The sequence below is a fragment of the Dryobates pubescens genome, chromosome 3 (genome assembly GCF_014839835.1).
Source record: "Dryobates pubescens isolate bDryPub1 chromosome 3, bDryPub1.pri, whole genome shotgun sequence".
In the NCBI taxonomy this organism is placed as follows: Eukaryota; Metazoa; Chordata; class Aves; order Piciformes; family Picidae; genus Dryobates; species Dryobates pubescens.
In genome coordinates, this window is record NC_071614.1 from 35,300,394 (window position 1) to 35,320,279 (window position 19,886).

The 19,886-nt window shown below is 41.5% G+C and overlaps 2 protein-coding genes across 2 annotated transcripts; both read left to right on the top strand.

Moving 5' to 3' along the window:
- The first annotated feature begins 529 nt into the window (after positions 1–529).
- LOC104303535 (glutathione S-transferase 3) lies at positions 530–8,242 on the top strand. The gene is made up of 6 exons (XM_009904169.2): positions 530–662; positions 1,789–1,840; positions 4,622–4,754; positions 5,109–5,250; positions 6,304–6,435; positions 8,054–8,242. Exons 1-6 carry the CDS (start codon positions 576–578, stop codon positions 8,171–8,173), a joined length of 666 nt encoding a protein of 221 aa, XP_009902471.1. The 5' UTR covers positions 530–575; the 3' UTR covers positions 8,174–8,242.
- Positions 8,243–13,873: 5,631 nt separating this feature from the next.
- Positions 13,874–19,360, top strand: LOC104303536 (glutathione S-transferase). Its single transcript, XM_054179967.1, has 6 exons — positions 13,874–14,030; positions 15,066–15,117; positions 16,767–16,899; positions 17,724–17,865; positions 18,652–18,793; positions 19,082–19,360. Exons 1-6 carry the CDS (start codon positions 13,944–13,946, stop codon positions 19,225–19,227), a joined length of 702 nt encoding a protein of 233 aa, XP_054035942.1. The 5' UTR covers positions 13,874–13,943; the 3' UTR covers positions 19,228–19,360.
- The last annotated feature ends 526 nt before the right edge of the window (positions 19,361–19,886 follow it).

Consider the following 19,886-nt stretch of genomic DNA (forward strand, 5'->3'; position numbering starts at 1 on the left):
CCACAAGCAGCACTCAATTGGGCTGTAGCTATTCAATAGGACCCCCAAGCAAGCTCAGCCTGCTTCATGGAATAAAGGGAAGACTGACAAATAATTTGCTTCTACTTGAGGAAAGAAGCAGACAGCAGTTGAAGCTAGGCAAATGGCAAACAAAGGTAGACAAACCAGTAAAGTGTTTTCTCTTTCTTTTCATCTTTACAATGAGGATGATGGCAGTAAGGGTGAATAACTTCCCTGAGGATGTGGCTTTGTGTAATTGTCTTAATGCAGCAAGGTTCCCTCTGTAGCCAGGGACTCATGCCATTTGTTTAAACACATCTGTTTGCTTATAACAAACCTGCCTAGCAGCACTGGGTAAGGCTTTAGAAATCTGTGCTTCTCCTTTCCTATTGCAGGCTGAGTGGTGCTGCTGGTTTATCTCTCATTTTACATTTTAAACCAGAAGTAGTTTAAACTTCAGCAGGTATGGTGAGGATAAAAGGTTCCATGTCCCCTCAAATTAATGGCATGTGCACCAGTGTTATGAGTTGCTGTTTTCAGCTTAATATTTTTCAGAGAACAAGGAGCTCAGAAGCATGTCGGGGAAGCCCAGGCTTACCTACTTGAATGGAAGGGGGCGAATGGAGCCTGTACGATGGCTGCTGGCAGCAGCTGGTGTGGAGGTTAGTTGATGTACAGTGTTTCAAACTTATGTTTTCCACTGGCCTTCAGTAAGGAACAATTTAACATGTAGCTGTTTATTCTCCATGTGCAAGAGGGTGGCTAAATTAACTTGGCCAGTGGGACTACCTGTTTGTAACTGCATTGACTCGCTGGAATGAGTCCAGAGAAGAGCAACAAAGTTGGTGAGGGGTTTGGAACATAAGCCCTACGAGGAGAGGCTGAGGGAGCTGGGGTTGCTTAGCCTGGAGAAGAGGAGACTGAGGGGTGACCTTATTACTCTCTACAACTACCTGAAGGGAGGTTGTAGACAGACGGATGTTGGTCTCTTCTCCCAGGCGGCCAGTACCAGAACAAGAGGACACAGTCTCAGGCTGCACCAGGGGAGGTTCAGGCTAGATGTTAGGAAAAAGTTCTATACAGAGAGAGTGATTGCCCATTGGAATGGGCTGCCTGGGGAGGTGGTGGAGTCACCATCACTGGAGGTTTTCAGGAGAAGACTTGATGGGGTGCTTGGTGCCGTGGGTTAGATGTTTGGGTGGTATTGGATTGGTTGATGGGTTGGACGCAATGATCTTGAAGGTCTCTTCCAACCTGGTTTATTCTATATGTATTCTATATGAATTCTACATTCTTTTGTGGTTAATATCTGGAATGCAAACTCAGTGGGACTTGGAGTTTATTAGAGCTAATATTAGTCCTCTGAAGCAGTTAATCATAATGGCTAAACATGTAGATTATTAGTAGAGTTTTCCAGCTGTACAAAATTACCTTAATTCAGTCTTATCTCATTTGTTTTACAATGGATATAAATAAGAGTGTTGTTGACTTGCGTGCCGTGGGCTGGGGTTAGAAATAATCGATTTACTTGATGCTTCCCTTGGCTGCAACATTCTTTCTCCTGTAGATGTCAGTGATCTGTTTGTACCGGCATTTAGGTTACTGCTGAATCAGTGCCCCAAGGCAGAAGTGGTCCGGCCCTTCTGTTCCTCTCCAGCTGTGAAGATGGATGCGAAATAAGGCAGCTGATGATCCGGTCCATTCTCTTCTGCTTGATTATGTACAGCCCCTTTAAGAAGGAATTGGTTCAAATACAACCACGTAACACTATTCTCTTTCCTTATCCAGTTTGAAGAAAATTTTTTGGAAACAAGAGAGCAATATCAAAAGTTAATCCAAGGTAAGAATCCTGACACCTGAGGCTTAGTCCTTCAAAAAATCACTGCAATTTGGCTACATTTCTGATTTAATATTAATTTGTTTAAACCAGTGCAAACTTTGGGGTGCACACCTAGAATACTGAAATACTAGTTTTGAGTAACTTGTTCTTTCCAGTGCCAAATAACTCTTACAAGCTAAAGTCCATAGCTGCTGCAATTGTCTATTGTAGCACATTCAACGGTGGTAGCAAATGTTCCTATTTAATGCAACTTAATTATATATGCTGTTGAACTGTTAGCATGGTTCCTGGCACATTTTTGACCTAGGAACAAATATCATTCCCCAAAGCAATTTCCAGCCATCATCTGGGAGTTGTCCCAGTCCAAGGGATGTTATTTAGGTGTGCCTACTGTGCTCTACAGGCAGAGAGAGTGCTAGAAAGAGTGAAGTGACCAGGATGTGCTAGCTAGCACAAGTTGTTGAACTGACTAGCATAGATGTACTTGTGTGCATAGATGTGCAAACATACATAGATGCATGTTTGTTCAGTAGCTCAGTGAGATAAATCTCCAAAACAAAGCCTTGAGTGGAACCAAAATTCTCTGGAAAGTCAGTTGTGCTATGCTCTGTGGAAGTACAACAGACAGTCCTAAGCAGGATAAGCCTGAGCCACAAAGCTTTCTCCAGGGAGGTGGGTGTGTGTGCAGGTAGCTAATGGGTATCACAGTATAACTAAGGTTGGAAGAGACCCCAAGGATTATCGAGTCCAACCTGCCTCCACAGACCTCATGACTAGACCATGGCACCAAGTGCCACGTCCAATCTCCTCTTGAACACCTCCAGGGACGGTGACTCCACCACCTCCCTGGGCAGCCCATTCCAATGACGAATGACTCACTCAGTGAAGAACTTTCTCTTCACTTCGAGTCTAAACCTCCCCTGGCACAGCTTGAGACTGTGTCCCCTTGTTCTGGTGCTGGTTGCCTGGGAGAAGAGACCAACCCCTTCCTGGCTACAACCACCTTTCAGGTAGTTGTAGAGGGCAATGAGGTCACCCCTGAGCCTTCTCTTCTGTGGGTAGCACTACAGAAAGTCTGACATGGTCATAGCAGCAAGCTGCAAAAGTTTCATGTCAACTCTGGGAGTGAGACAAGTGCGATTAAGAAGATCAGAATTAAATTTGCATGTCCAGCTGACTGGGAATCTGACAATGTGGGAGGATGCTGCAGTGTAAAGATATGAATTGTAGCTCTAAATATGACAGCTTAGGTACTGAATTTGCTTCACAAGAGTAATTAGTCTAGAGTGGTGCAATCCTCTCTACAGTGTCAAAGAGAAGCATTAAATGGTGATGAAAAGGATAGGGAAGTTCTATAAAGAAGATCAAAGGCTATTATGTATGTATATTGAAGCTTGAGAGAGTGACAACACAAAGAAAAAGGTAAAGTTTAATGTGATGCATTGAAGAAATGCAAATTAGTCATCCAGATAAGGGGACCTCTGGAATGCTGCTGGTCATGCAGGGCAGGACTGAACATGAATAACTCCATGTTACCTCTCCCCTGTTACCAAGATGCTTTTTTGGCCCTGGTTTAGATACCACCACATTGTTTGAATGGTCCAGGTGTGACTTTGGCCTATACCAACTGATAATCTGTGAATGTCTGCAAAAAACCCAAATGCAGCATATTCATTGCTGCTGAGAGAATTGCTCTTTGACTTTACACTGTAAATTAATAATACTGAACGAGTGAAGAATGTTTAATTCTAGTCTAGCTAATTATTTTAATAGCTCTGTGGAGGAAAAAAACAGACATGCCTGTCATCATGAACCCTTATTGCCTGACAGAAGGATGCAGATTAAATTGAGCAATTCAAATAAATTATTAGCTTTGAGCAATGCAGAGTGGCAGCTGCTTAGGTGGATTTAGAGTTTTGCTGTGATTTTAACAGGGCAGGATTATTCTCTGGCTGCCCTTAATGTGTAAATTGGGGGAGGGAGTATCTCCAAAGACAGTGAATTAGTCCAGCAGAAAACTGGCCCAGAAAAGACTGACTCTGCTATGCCAAATCTCTGTAAGCTTATGTCTCAGCAGTGTCTCACTGAAGGCTCATGCACCAGCTCCAGAAGAAAACAGGACTACAAAGGTGTATCTAAAGAGGCTTAAAATGTTGTGGAATGACACTGAATATAGGCCTGTAATGAAAATCTATAGGGACTCTCAAACTCCTGTCCCTGGAGTGACTGTAAAACTGCTGTTGCAGTGCCTGCCTTTTAACTCTGTAGCTTCAGGATGTTTAAAATGGCCTGACCTCTTCCTTTATGTCAGTAGCTCAGTCTTGCTGCAATGCTAACCCTGTGTACGTGCCCCTGACAGGGAATTGATCTGCATTCAAAATAATAGATTTACTTTTTTTAAGCTTCAAATTGAACACAGGTCTTTATTCTCTTCTGATCCCATAGGTTAAAAGTTCAGGTTCAAGCTTTTCCTGCCAGCATGAGGCAGGGTCCAGAAATGCGAAGGACCAGGTCATGCCAGCTCCCAAAAGCCATATGAATATCTGGCAATGCTGTAAAGCAAGGGGCCCAGCTGCAGTGCAATGACCTAGCTACAAAAGTGTAATGCAGCCTAGCCAATATTTGGCCTTTCCTACAATGTCAGTTTACTGCATGGAATTTTACTGTTAAGACATCAGTGACCTCCTGCACTGCAAAAGAAATGCGCTCAGTCTCTTGCTCTCCTGTTAAGCTAGCAGTCTAGGAGGAACTAACAAGCTTTCCCTCAACTTTCCACCCTAGATGGAGTTCTGATGTTCCAGCAAGTGCCCCTGGTTGAGATCGATGGGATGAAAATGGTGCAGACCAGAGCCATCCTCAGCTACATAGCAGGGAAATACAACCTCTATGGGAAAGACTTGAAGGAGAGAGCCCTGTATTGTAACACCTCTTTTTGCTTAATGAGTAGTCTGTTATTTGATAGCTGCATTATATACAACAAATTCAATCCTGTAAATCCAGTACCAAGGCATGAGAAAGACTAACACAATTAAAAAAAACCCAAGTACTCCAGCCTTTGCTTAAATTTTAATCACTGCTGCTGCAGTGTTGATGACCAGAAACAGGCTTCTAGTCATTAAAAAAAGTGTGTAGCTTTATTTCATGTTTAGTTTTGGCTATGAAAATTGGCACTATGGTGGTGATGTAACATTTCCAAAAGTTGCCTTAGTCAGTTGGAAAACAGATGAAATAACTGCTATGGTCTTTTCTACTGTCTCCCCCCACATAGGATTGACATGTATGTGGAAGGAATAGCAGATCTGATGCAAATGATTTTGATGTTCCCTTTCTCTCCACCTGAGGCAAAGGATAAAAATCTTGACTCAATTAAGGAGAGAGCAACTACCAGGTACTTCCCAGTCTTTGAAAAGGTAAGTGACAGTGAGAATGTCTAGGAAAGTTTTATGTAGAATTGCCAAAAAGTTCTCCCGAAGTAACTACTATAGTGCAGGTTGGTTGTGAATCCTCAGCTTTCTTGGTTCATTCAAAGAAGGGGGAAACATGGCAGCATGTGTTCTCTGTTTGTTGGTTTGTGTTGTCAGGGCTGTGGTATTTGAACCTCTATAAAGCAAGCAAAGCAGTATGTTCTCAGCTCTGCAGCAAAACTTTTCACTAACATAAAAGTAAGCACGTCTGATTTCTGCTCTTTCCCCAAGAGGGTAGTTCCACACTTCTATTTGTTTAGAGCATATCTCTCTCCTACACTTAATTTTAATTGTAACATTTTTATTAGAAGAATGCAAAAAAAAAAAAAAAAAAAAAAAAGAAAAAGAAAGTCCTTGCAAATAAACCAGGTAGAGAGATTAGGAATACTTTAGTAAAACAAGAGTCAGATTTCTGCACATCCCTGTTTCAAAAACAACAAACCAAACCCATATGACTCAGACATCTGGCAATGTTTTTCATTTTTGTAACATTCATCTAGTTCTGATAGAAAACAATAATGAAGGCTGATGATACTAAAAGTTCTTATGACTAGAATAACTTAGTCCCAAAGGCAGGGCTTTTCTTTGGTTGGCAATTGTAACTCTGCATTTCTAAGTTTGCACTCTGGTATCAACACTGGAGATAATAACAAAATGTCAGATTTGTAAGTTCTCCAAGTTCCTCTTAGTTCCTTCAGTATCTATTTTAATTCTGTAACTGTTTCTATTCAAGTGTGTTGGCTTTGTCCCTGTTCCATTTACCTATCATCACTAGTGGGTGGCCAAAGTTTTTAGTCTGCGTACTACAAGAGTTCAGACTTTTTTGTTCCCCCCCCTACCATAATGCAGTGATTTTTGGCTTAGAAACTCCAGCGGAAAACTCGGCCCTGAAATTTCACGTATAATAGCTGTTCAGCTCTACAGCTGTGCTGAGGCTTAGCTGCCAGGCATTGTATGTCCTATTCTCATCTGCAGCCCACATTTGCTTGTATTCTGCAGGTTTTGAAACAGCATGGCCAAGATTTTCTCGTAGGCAACAAATTCAGCTGGGCAGATGTTCAGCTACTTGAAGCCATTTTAGCAGTGGAGGAGAAAGTACCTGCTGTGCTCTCTGGGTTTCCTCAGTTGCAGGTAATTTTGTACTTGAATGTGGCAGTATTCAGAATCTAGAGGGCAATCTTGAAGTGAGAGTGTGGCCTCTTCAAGGAACTATCATGGTCATGTTTAACATGAAGCATGAGGGAATTGATTTAGCTGGTTTGTGGTATGACACTGTGCTCCTGATAAACCCTGTCCAGGTATGCCTATCCCTCTTTGAGTGGAATGTGCCTCCTCAGAAATTAATGTCATCACAAGGGAATCACTGATCTAAGCTGTCCTGTTTTAATTTTCCTGTTTCCTGCCAGTAGATGCTATCTAATATCAGCTTAAAAATGAAGTCTGTGGTAGAAGAAGGTACAATGTGCCTTTTTTTATACGGGCTGCTATTTCATTTTTGGGATCCTAATGACTTCCCTTCTGCCTTATACCAAAGTTGATTATTGAAAACTTAATACAGCTGAAGATAAAATCTCTACCTCTGTACCATGTACAAAGTTTGAAACCAAATAGAAATTAGGCACTTCTGCTGTGAGACTTGACCAGAAATCAAAAGCCTGGGACATGACCTGCAGGAGTCACTAAGGTACAGTGGACCCAAGTAATCTGTAACTGGGAAAAAGGCAGTTGGTGTTCAGTGGCCCTCCCATGTACATGTAATCATAGTCATAAAGCAGTGCTGATAACAGACATTTAGGTGCAAGACTTCAGGTCATGCTTCTTAGAACTTATGAACTGTTAATTTAAGGGGTGTGCTCAAAGACTTCAGTGTTATTCCTGCTAGCAAAAGCAGCAGTTAAACATCAGGCTACCACAGGTAGATTTTTCTGCTTGGAACTGATGAAGAAATTGAGGTTTGGGTGGCTGTAAGAAAGAGGAAATTATGCCCGTGTATCTGCCAACAAGTTTGCCCAGCTACCTATGAGGTTTCCAGTTGCTTGCAGTCTGTACCATTGAGTCCTCTCTGGCTGTCTGTACAGTGAGATGTCTTAGGACCCTTGACTCAGTTGCCTTAACGGAGTCATTCCTTTCCACCAGAGGTGCCCAACTGTTCCCTGATCCTATTTCTGACCTCCAGCCGCTGCTCCAGAAGGGGATAGGTCTCCCTGAGGTGCTGTGTTATCTGCCAGTCTCATGTTGACAGCTCTAGGCTACAATACAGCATGAGAAAGTTACACTGGACAACCAAGTTGAACTGAGGATGCATCAAGCCATTTCGTCCTCACCCACAGAATCCTAGAAATGCCAGGACAGTGGGACAGCAGTGGCCATGCTAGATCCAGACATGTAATGAAAGTGGTTTGTACCATCAGAACCAGCAATGAAAAGAAAAAGGTCATAAGCTACATTAGTGTATTTACAGCTTCAAAACCATCCCTTAATGCTCTTGGAAACAGAATTGTTGCCTTCAGTTTCTTTCAGGTGCAGAGATTTAGATATTGTCTGTTCCAGTACTGCTTTCATTAGTAAGATTAGCTATTTTCAGCAGCTGGGTCCTTATGTTGGACAGAAGAGACTGTGTAGATGTCACAAGATCTGAATGAACACAAAGATCTCTTCCAGCAGCAGGGGGAAGAATTTGTTTTGTGTGAGGAGCACCGTTTGCTACTGAGTGAGCTGGAATTTCTCTTTTGCTGTTTTTATTTTTTAGGCATTTAAAATAAAAATGAGCAATATGCCTACAATTAAGAAGTTCCTGCAGCCTGGCAGCCCAAAGAAACCCCCACCAGATGACTGTTATGTAGAAAAAGTGTTCAAGATTTTTAAGTGAATGCCTTGCTGCCTTCAGTGAGACCCAAAATACTGAAGAGAAAAACAGAAAACAAACAAAAACCACCACCACCACCAAACAACCCACCCCACAGAACCTCCAAACCAAAGGAAGTAGGAATCTCAGCAAATTAGTGTAACTGTAGTTAAAACCAATGGTAGAAAATAATAATAAAGTATTCTGATTACTCTGACAATTGCTCTGTCTTTACTGCTATCAAGCACTTGGTGACAAGATAACAAAGCATGGAAACAAAGCAGGCTCAGGACTATACTCCCTTGGAAAGACCAATGCAGTTGTCAATGTAACTTGGAGAAGATATTTAGGCTTCAGACTGAGAGCTATGAAAACAAAGATTCACTGAATCATTTATTTTAAAAAATAAAAAAGGGCAGATTTGAGCAGTTTTGGTCAGTAGGCACTTGTACTGCACTATTTGTATGGTATTCTGTGAGTGAAACTTCCAATTTGGTATTAGTTTCACCTGTTGCTACCAAAGCCAAAACTCTTTGGTATCTCAAACTTCTCAGGTCTTGTCTAAGAACCAGCTCTTGCAATGTTCCGTTACTTTCTTCCTTTAACCTTTTAATGTGAACCTTAGTTTATCGTTCCCAGTGCACTGGAGTCTCTGCATCCCTTCATGTGATTAACCTCTTCAAAGAAGGAGGAGAGCAGAGCCACATCCTCAAATAGACAATCATTCAGGTTCAGCATTTATTCATGCTTCTTTCTGCCATTTTGGGGGACTCAGCTGCTTCCTAGCCCCAGTTGCCCCAGTTCTGGACACCAATGGCCAGCTACATCTTTGTCCTAATAAAACAAGCAATAGGCTCCATTCCCTGGCTCAGAGGCCCTATACACACTAAGCTGTGTAACCACATCTCAACAGCCTGTTGTGGCTGGGCCCTGGCATGAACTGACTGTGGCTGGGAGCCGTCTGAGTGGGGACAGTGGGCACAAACCAACAGCCCTGAGCAAGCTGCTGTCACTTCAGTAATGTAGAGGACATCTTCAGTGCTTGTGCCATGGTCCTGCCTTGGTTTTGATGTCATCTTTGTAGAACTTCAAAGAACAAAACATGAGCCTCAGCTCACACTTTGCATAGAATGAAATGTGGGTAGCTTAGGGGAATACTTACAGAGGAAGTTAATTCCTTAATACTGGGTTCAGAGAGGAGGAAATCATTGCTGGTGATCTAGGAGGCCCTTGAATTTCTGTAAATATTAGGGCCTTTTCTATGCTGACTGATGGAGAGCTGAGAAGAGGTAAGATAAGAAGGTGGCTTTCAGGTGCTCTACAAGTCCTGATATTGCCTGCCTGTGAATAGCATGCTCCTTTCTACTCTTACATACTGACTGCCTCCATGGGGAAAAAATTGCATATAGGAAGAAGAAAGGTCCAGGCTGACACAACAGGTCTCATTAGCCACAGATGAAGCTCCCTTCTCTACAGTCCCTATCCTTGCTGCTAAAACAATTAATGCATAAGTGCCTGTGCACCTACTTTCCTTGCAAGTACATTTTAGATATTATAGGTGTGTAATTTTGAACACAGCTCCAACCCAAAATAACCTAATTCTGGTATGTTTTATGTAGAGAGGACAAATTCACAAAGGAAGTGGACCCAAGCAACAACAAAAAATTATTTATACTTTATTGTTTTAAAGGAAGAGGCTAAATGGAAACAAGCTGCTGAGCAACAGAGCAGCTGGGGTGAGTATTCACTCCTTTGTTTTAGCTATATCTTTGACGTTTCTCTAGGTTTAACTCCTGGATGGTCAATCTGAACCTAAAGGTTCTTAAGAGATCAGACACCTTCAAATGTGAATGATACAAATGACACTTCCATAATGCTTTCTAAAATACTTTACAAGCACCATGAAACCACATTTCCAAAAGTCCTTTTAAGATAGAAGACAGACAGTATTGTATTTTTCATTTTTGCTTAGGCTAGTAATTGCTAGTGACTTGAAAATAACTGGCCTGAAATATTGATGGATACCTCTGACAGGGTAAGAAATGTCAATGTTGGGCTAAATCACACTCTGAAGACTTACTTCTACTCCTCTCCCTTAGGAGTAGGGGAAGATTGAAGCTACTAACTTCATCGAAGCTTTTAACTGCCTCAGTTAAGGAAGCATCCTTTTGAGTAGTTTGAGTATCAGCTGTAGCTTGAGTGTATGGTGGGGGATTCCTCAAGAATTTAGGCTTGAATTTACTTTATACTTATTAAAGGAGACTAGAAAGCTGGACTAGATGTAGGTGTTTACAAAGCTGTCTACACCATGTTTAACTTTCATGCTTGAACTAATGTTCTCTTATCTTGCAGTCCTCTGACACAATGGATGTCAACCCCTGAAAGGAGTAGTCAGCAGATCTGGGATATCTCAGAGTTTATCATGGCCAAGCCTACAAATGATTAATCTAGACTAGCTACCCAAGAGTGAGTTTGGGCTTGTGAAACACCACTAGACACACCTCAGTGCAGGGAAAGCTTCTATTCAGGGAAAGCTTCAGTCTTCCACAGTATTTTGGAGTCTGGATCATATATCATCTTTGACCAGGAATGCCAGAAGCACTATTTCCAGCAGTATATTTTGATCTTTTACTCAAAGTCAGTACTTCCAGAAGCCTAGAGGAGAAAGTAGTTACTTCTTGAGCAAATAAAACATTCTTATGCAGTTTTCCATTTCATTATGAAATACAAACAATTTCAGGTTGGATATTAACAGAAAACAAAATGTGGGCAGCTTGTGCTTCTTCAGCATTACCATGAATGGCTTTCTGGTGCACTTAGCATAGAGCTCTCTGTGACACTGCTACAGGGCTGGTCATCATGCCACAGCTCATGCTGCAGAGCCGGACTCTCTGGAGCAGCAGTTGGAGTCTAGCAGATGCCCTGAAACATGCACAGCAGCATGGATACCTCTGCACAGCTGATTGAGCCATGCTGCAAGCTTTCAGAAGCTGGCAAAAGAATTCTTCAAAAAGCAAGAAGGGGCTGTAGGGAAATAAGAAAGAACAGAGCCCACATCAGAAGGCAGAGGCAATTAGATGTGATGTCAGTAAGGAGTGCCCATCTGTGAAGCTTGGGTCTCCTTGCGTGTGATATAAGGTACAGAGTATTCCATTTGGGGCCTAGGTAGTTCCTAAAAGACAAGATATGCAGTGGCCATTGTTTTTATGCTTGCCCCCTTCTGCGGTTCTAGCTCTAAATAAATAAGCTTATTTGATTGTCAAGCATGGAACATCTTGGTCTAAGAGGTAGCAGTGGTAGAGACTGATGGGACAAGGATCACTGTCAGCTATATAGCAGCAAAGTATGTCCACAGGAAGGACTTGAAGGAGACAGTGCCCTGTACACTAGCTCTTTTTTTTGGCTTGATAGTTTCTCTAACCTCCCAGTACAGTATGAGAAGAACACCCCACCCTGGAGTTACATTCAGTATGATTCAGTAGATTTGCATGTTGACCTTGCCTGCAGGTGCTATCTATAACAGCATTAACCTGGTGTAATGGGTTGGGGCAGATCCCCTCCCCACCACAGGCAGAAATAACGACTCAGACAAACGGATTGCAAAAGTGATGAAAGTTTAAATAGAAAGCGGTGAATGTTACAGAAAACCCAAAGCGCAGTGACAAAGAAAGATCCCATCCCCACCTGAGGGTGCATGCAAAACCCCCAGGGCTCCTTCTTCCCCCTCCCTCTGCTGGGCTAGTCTCAGCTGACCAGGCCTGAGACTGCCCATTCCCCTGTGGCCTTGGGCCCAATCAGGCCCATGGCCGGGAGATCTCTCCCCCAGTTACCAAGTCTCGGAGAGGGAAGGAAAGAGAAAGTGCCAGACTCCGCACTGGATCTTATAGTGGTGCAAAGAATTATGGTAGGAAATACACAATTTTCTGTGTCCATCCCTCTGGGCTGGACTTCTGGACACAGGAAGTGAATGCACCAGGGGGGCACCCAACTCAAACTACAACACCTGGCAGACTAGGTATCATGGTGCATGAGAGTTTATGCTGTATTGACTTCTTTGAGGTCAATAGAGTTATCATGAGCAAGCAGTCAGGAGTACAGAGGGCACTTTCTGTCTTCTGGTGTAGGTCTTCATTCGGTGTCTCCTATAGTTATCTTTGGTGTGCATTTTTGCCAAGTCAGATTCAGGTAAGCATTTTTGACAGAAACAGGAAAAAAAAAGCCACCCCTGTGCCCAGGAATGAAATTCAGCAGAAAAGAACACATCCTTAAGGAATCTCCCCATGACTAAGGAAGCAAGGAAAGTTTATAAAGTATTCAAGCAGTATTAGTTGATGTGACATGTGTAAAAAAGCAATCTGTTAAAAGTGGAAAAAAGAAAGCCATAAAATATTAGCAATCAAACTTTTATTTTATCACAGTATGGTTTTTTTACCTGTGGGAGATTTTCAGATGTTCTAATTATTTTTCACTAGCAGGTTGCCAAAAACTGAAAAGAGGAAGCACACAATTTTTTTCCTAGCACAAATGCTCCCAATGATGATGACCTCTTGTGACTCTTTCTTTGGTGCACAATCAGAATTAGTTAGGGATTTACTTTACTAAACAGACCAGGTTGTTATCTAAGGAAAGAAAGTTTCCCATTGGCAGAGAACTGTTTGCAGTTCTCTTCGTAGGAGGGGTTACAGACTTACATAATCTCAAGGCAAAGCTACCAGAGTGAGGAATACGTCGTACAAGGTAAGCTTTTTGCATTTTGCACACACAGAGGAAATTGGCATACTTGTAAATCTGTCAGCCAGTGAGTTTTTTGGATTAAGTATTTGTATGTACTTTCCTTACTAGCATGGTTATGTGCATCAAATATGAAATTGTTAATCAACTGCCTTCTAGATGTACAGATTTACAAGAAAGAATTGTAAATCTCAGAAGTGTGGAGGGCTTCTTCTCACCCCCTTCCTCCTACTACAGAGATGATGATATTACTTACAAGGGGTATATGGGGTGGTTCTAGTTGTTTGTTGCTGGTTTTCCCCCACTGCTGTGCATGTTTCAGCTTTGTTGTTGATGCAGTGTTAGTAACTGTGAAGCTACTATAAACCAGGTGCTGTCTACACATCTGCTGCTGATGTGCATGCACATGGTTCAGAATGGGGTGGATGACAGTTTGTCTACAAACCCTTCTTGCTTTAAGTTCTAGCAGAATTAGAACTGGACTAAGCAGATAATTACACTTTGGCTCTGTCTGTGTGTCCTGGGTTTGGCTAGGAAATCTAATGTTACCAGAGACAAAAATTAAATTCCATGTCTTTGGGTGATCGCCTAAAGAAAAGGGAGGAGAAGGGAGTGTTGTAAATGAGACTGAAAGCTTAACAATCCTTCCTGTAACTTTATAAAGGAGCATAATGGTTGCTGGAGAAAACACAGCAATTTCTGAGTTTATACTGTGTGTCTGATTAAACTGTGTCCTGAGATGCTTTCCAGTCAGAGCAGAACACTTTGGGATGCAGACAGGTTTTATATGGGCCAATTGCTCTCAGAATAGAGTTTTGCTTAACTAACCTGCACTTATAACAGGCATCTTAAAACAAAATGATTTAGTGTAGTCTCTCAATATAATAGTTTACCTTCTCTAGTAATTTGATGAGAGTCTTGGACCATAAATCATTGGTTTCAAACAAGACAGCTTTAACAATTCTTGAGAACCAATCGGCGGCTCAAAGTCAGCACTCTGAATATTTATTTTGCAAAACTTGCTTTTTTATTCCAGATAGCAGGAAATTAGGCACATAGAAACATGTCTGGGAAGCCTAAGCTGCACTACTTCAATGGACGAGGCCGAATGGAACCAATACGGTGGCTACTAGCAGCAGCCGGGGTTGAGGTTTGCCTCTGTTTCTTTTTTAGTACTAAGAGCATGTGATAAATATGTATCTTTACAATTCCTTATAAAAACGTGACCATCAGTTTTGAGATCTGCATTTAGTGCATTGCTCACAATGCAAGCCAACAATGACCACTAGCTTACCCTAAGCAGGAGAGTAATTCCTGTTTCACTTCCAATCATCGTGTGCCAAGCCTTATTAGTAATAGCACTAGAAATGCTTCCCCCTTGTAGCTAGTGAAATGGAAAAAACCTCAGCTGCAGAATCTGGCTTCTTACCTTCTGATCACATGGGTTGAGCACTTTCAATTCTGAAGACCTTCAGTTAAATCCCAGTGTCCAAAATAGCAGAATAGAATTAACCAGGTTGGAAGAGACCTTTGAGTTCATGAGTCAAACCTATTATCCAACACTATCCAATCAATTAAACCATGCAACAAATGCCCCATCCAGTCTCCTTATGCCTCCTACAATGTAGCTTGCCCCTGAAGGTACCGTATATTATAAAGCACAAACCAATTGCTTTTACCTCTGACAGTTTCTGATTCTAAACTGGAGAGGGAGTGTGGGCATATACATGTTTTAAAAGCTGTGAGTTTTTGTCATAGTGATGGGCAATGTTGACAAAAATCAGGCACATGGTATCTTCCTCCCTCCTTTTGCCAGCTTGTGCAAAAAAAGCTGTAAAACAGTTCTGCTGCTGCAGTGTGAATTTACCTATCCTCCTCTCTCCTTGCACCAGCTCCTGCCAGCTCCAACAACAGCAGCAGCAGAACGGTCATTGTTTCTCAGCAGATAGGGTTTTGTGCCTTTCAGTCACCTCAGCTTTAGCCAAAATCTCACCTGCAAAAGTTATGACTCATGTGAGAGGGAAGAGGAGATGATGTGAGCCAGACAAAATAAAATTTGAAAGATATCACTTCCAAATCTATTAAACCCCCCCAAAACACAGCTTTCTGTGCTCTCATTGTCTCATGGAAAGCAGAAGCTAAAATATGCAATGACAACACAACTTGTCTTCTGTATTTCTTGTAGTTTGAAGAATGTTTTATAGAAAAAAAGGATGATCTGCTTAAATTGCGAAAGGGTAAGTTTCCTTCACTTTTTAATAATTGGGTAGTAATAATTAGAACTGTTTGTCTTTGAACACCTAAGAAGCCTTATGTCTCTTAAAAGAAATCCCAGACTAGACTGTACATGAGATATCACAGATGCACACTGCAGTGTGGCAGATGGTATAATCCATCCAGTTGCTTCAGTATTCACTGAATCACAGAAGGGATGAAATCAGAAGGAACCTCATGAGATTGTCTGCTCTGCCTCCCCCTCTTCAAGCAGCACCTAAAGCAAATCACCCAGGACAGTGACAGTTGGGTTTTGAGTATCTCCAAGTGCGGAGACTCCACAGCCTGTCTGGGCAACACATGTCAGTGTTCAGTCACCCTCACAGTCAAAAGCATTTCCTTAACTTCAGATGACTGATTCTTCTTTGTTTCATTTTGTACCCACTGCCTCCTGTCCTACAACAATACAGGTTTCTGTCATCAGTATTTTAGGTTGTCCTTATGCCTTATAATCCTTATGAAACCAGAACTCCAGATTTCAGAACTTAAATTCTACCTCTGGTGCATTCCTGTTTCCTAAGGCAACTACTCACTTCGCTATCTTTACCTTCTATCTTTGTAAACATGATATTCACATTTCCTCCAAATTACATGTCTCTGCTCTTCCAGGTCACCTGTTTTTTCAAAGAAATCTCTGCTGGGGTTGGCATTTGCACTCCTGTTCTCCTTTAGGAACAATTACTTCATTACCCTGCCACCTGCTGGCTTTGAAAAAGTATTTTGAGGCACAAGCATAAAGCAAAATGCTCCCTTAATAGCAGACAGTTACCTTAGAATGGATGCAAAGATGGATGTAGTCCATCAGTGATCTGACTTGCTTCTCTGATTGGTTCCTGGTGTTATTTTGACTTTTTCCTTGACAGAAAAAGGCTTCTGCAGACCAGTAAGGGATTTACATGGCTACAGTCTCTTAACGAGCTAGTATCTTTGCAAGAATGTTATGAAAATCATCCCTTGTTTCCTGCCCAGGTGTATGCCATTGTAGTCACAAAGATATTACATGCATTTATATTCACATTATACTTTGCCAAGTCCTTAAATAGTCCATATTTCTGTAATACTTACCAAAGCATGAGAGAAACTGGCTGGATCAGATCCTTCAGTCCTTGTCATCTGTATTTACCTCATGAAAATTGTCTGAGTCAGAGCCATGCAGCACATGAATTGTCTTTTTTTTCTGCATATGACTGCTAAGAGTTCTGCATTTAGGTGCTTCCTCATATCTGAAGAAACTTCGAGAAGCTGATTTCTAATACATGAACTTATTAACATCTCAGTAAACTGCAGCTCTTGGTTTCATGTTACGCGTTTTCCATGTATCACTGAGAATAAGACTGCCACTGAAAGGGTTATAGAGTATCAGAACAGGCTGCCCAGGGAAGTGGTTGAATCGCCATCCCTGCAAGTACTTAAAGGATGTGTAGAGGTGGCACTTAGGGACATAGTTTTGTTGTGGACTTGGCAGTGTTAGGTTTATGGTTGGACTTCAAGATCTTAAAGGTCTTAATGATTCTATAATTCTAAATTAAAAAAAATAAAAAATACAAGTAGTTACTTTGCCAAACACCAACTAATGGATCTCATTCTCTTTGTCTTGTCCCCTTTACCTTAGATGGATCCCTGCTATTTCAGCAAGTTCCAATGGTGGAGATTGATGGAATGAAGTTAGCACAGACCAGAGCTATCCTCAACTACATAGCAGGGAAATACAATCTCTATGGGAAGGACCTGAAGGAGAGAGCCCTGTACTGTAATACTACCATCTTTGTTTGTTAAAGTTCATACTGTCTCTCTGCATAACACCAGAATGGCCCAGCTCTCAGTTAGAGTCAGCATGATACAGCAGTTTTTCAGGTAGCATATGCTAACTGTGACTGCAGGAGATGTCTACACCAGTAATAACCACCTAGATTTAGATAAACAGCATAGTGCAAGGTTGTTCATTAAGATCAAAGGTCAATACAGACATCAGAAGAAAGTGTCAGGAGTGCAGATGTCAGACTGTCTTACCAATGCTGCTTTTCATATTCTCTTGCAGTTGTGCACAGCACAACTTTCACCACATCAAATTCAGGGATATGTCTTTGATGGAAACAAAAAACTTCTCCTTCTGATAACCAGGAATTAGAATCACTGGTTCATAGAAGGCAGGGCTCTTAAGGCACATGGCTTAACCATACATAAGTAATTTTAAATACTTCAGGCTAATTGGCACTGGTAACACATCAAGATATTTGCTAGGAATTGTACAGACCTACTGTTTAACTCACCATGCCTGACTAGATTGGCATTGTGTATGACATGTAAGCCAATTTTGTACTCAGGTTCAAAAAAACTTTACAGAGAAGTATCACCCCTAGCAAAAAAAAATTGATGGGGGTGCAGTCTTTTAGTTTTTTGGTTAGGCACTTTGCACTTTCATTCACAATTTCCTCCTCAAAGCTACTGCACTCGAAGGGAAACTGCACTCCAAGACTTGCCAGCATCTCAGTGGGATTATGCCAGTAGCTATGGTGCTATTCAGACCTACTGTGTTTGACTTGACAGCTGGATCTATTATTTTTCTCAGAATTGATATGTATGCAGAAGGAATGATGGATCTGAATGAGTTACTCATGTCTTACCCTTTCCAACCAGCGGATAAAAAGGAGCAACATCTTGCTAATGCTTTGGACAAGACCACAAACAGATACTTCCCAGTCTTTGAGAAGGTATGTGGCAAAGATTTAGTAGCTTAATTGATACTGTTTTCCTGAAACTCTATCCTGGATCTACACAACCCCTTTTATTGAGGAAAACGGGGAAAAAAATGTAAATGTAAATGCTATGGGTTTGGTGGAGTTGGGATGTGGATGGAGACAGGACACTAGAAAGGGGACAAAAAGCACTACAAATCTGGGAGAGATGCAGAGCTCACCAAATGTCTGTGTTCAGGCAGAATGTTCATACAAGACACTAGAGCATCAGTTTTACACAGTTTCCCCCTGAAGTGCAGAACCCCCTCTACCATACAGGCTGTGTAAAAGCATTGCCGCTCCTTCTGTAACAAAAGGGAGGATGGACTAGCTGAGCATCAAGACCATCAGGCACAGGTGGAGAGCTCCAATACAGTATTCCCAAAAGTGAATAGGAAATAGGTGAGAAGTAAGGGAGCTACTCATAGAATTTCTATAGGCATTTGCAGTGATGATTGAATTCCATAGAGCTTAGCCTTCAACACAGCAGCGCTGATTACATGAGCTGCAGATGTGAGAGCCAGAGGGATATATCTGAGATGTCAGAAAGAAATGCTGATGAGAAAGGACTGATAAAGTACACCCAGGATGACAGTGTGGTCAGATAATTTGTTTGTACTACAGATGTTCTTACTACATTTCCTTCTTTCAAGGAAAATGCTATGCAGTTTGTGACCTTGCTGTGAAGATACCATGTTATGTCATACAGGAAAAAAAAAAAGTTAAAAAACATTGTATTTGCTTCTGGTTCTCTCTTTTTAGGTTTTGAAAGACCATGGACAAGACTTTCTTGTTGGCAACCAGTTTAGCAAGGCAGATGTGCAATTACTTGAAATCCTTTTAATGGCAGAAGAGTACAAGCCTGATATACTTGCCAAATTTCCGCTCTTGCAGGTAATAGAACGTACAACTTTAACAATGAATCAAAGGAGGTTCACTGACTTAAACTGGCTGAGAAATTAGGTGGGGGTGTGTGAGGAAAGAAGTGAAAGATACAAAATCAAAAGCAAATATCCCAAGTTCTTTTAGCCAGCTTCAGATATTGGTGGTTATTGCTGTTTTCTGTCACTATAGCCACCAAAGCATAATAGGATGAAGTATATATGATTACTCTGCAGGATCAACCCCTAATGTTACTTTTAAAGCATGGATAACATCAAAATGTCTAACAGGTACCATGATTCTTAAAGAGAGTGCTGTTTTGGTTTTGTTTTGCAGAAATTTAAAGCAAGAGTAAGTAACATCCCCACCATAAAGAAATTCCTACAGCCTGGCAGCCAGAGGAAACCATTACCAGAAGAAAAAGATGTACAAAAAGCATGGAAAATTTTCCATTAAGCATCAATCTAAACCTGCAGAAACTCTGTGTCATTCCCTTTGTGTTTGCTGACAGTGGCAAAGTGAAATTAATGAAAATAGTGAAAAGGGGGTTGATTTCTTTTTCCTTAGCTACAGGACTAGTTTTAGCCTACTGCAAATGCTTCCAAGGTGTATCTACACGAGTGTACTATCAAACAACACAGTTCACTGAATTACTGGTACACTGAACTACACAGGATGTCTTAAATTACTTAAGAGAATACCTGAAATAAAGCCTTGCTAGTGACAATCAAACCCACTTTGTTCAATGACTTCTTGCTGCTATTTGTATACCTAAGGGCTTTCTGGTTCTGTGGTTTTGACATTACCAAGAGTTGCTGGAAAAGGAGGAGAGCAGACTCCAAAGCGTGGGAAATGAATCTGTTCTGGGAATTGCCAAGAAAGGCCTGCACGTTCTGGTTTGATGGCAACGACAGGCTTGGATTCAGCTTTCCTCTGAACTAAACTTGGAGTATGCTGGGACCAGAGATACTGTGATGCTTCTGTTTTGTCACTAGACATTTAAAGACTTGTACTGTAACCAATATTTCTTTTAATTAAGGGTGTGCTGTAGCAGCTAAAAGCACTTTGCAGGCTCAACTGAGAAACAAATGCTTGTCACCCACTTTAAAGCTGAA

Coding starts and splice junctions, on each gene's coding strand:
- LOC104303535 (XM_009904169.2), top strand. CDS start 576: ATGTCGGGGAAGCCCAGGCTTACCTACTTGAATGGAAGGGGGCGAATG. Junction 663..1,788: donor TGGCAGCAGCTGGTGTGGAG/GTTAGTTGATGT, acceptor TTCCTTATCCAG/TTTGAAGAAAATTTTTTGGA. Junction 5,251..6,303: donor ACTTCCCAGTCTTTGAAAAG/GTAAGTGACAGT, acceptor TGTATTCTGCAG/GTTTTGAAACAGCATGGCCA.
- LOC104303536 (XM_054179967.1), top strand. CDS start 13,944: ATGTCTGGGAAGCCTAAGCTGCACTACTTCAATGGACGAGGCCGAATG. Junction 17,866..18,651: donor ACTTCCCAGTCTTTGAGAAG/GTATGTGGCAAA, acceptor CTCTCTTTTTAG/GTTTTGAAAGACCATGGACA. Junction 18,794..19,081: donor GCTCTTGCAGGTAATAGAAC/GTACAACTTTAA, acceptor ATTCTTAAAGAG/AGTGCTGTTTTGGTTTTGTT.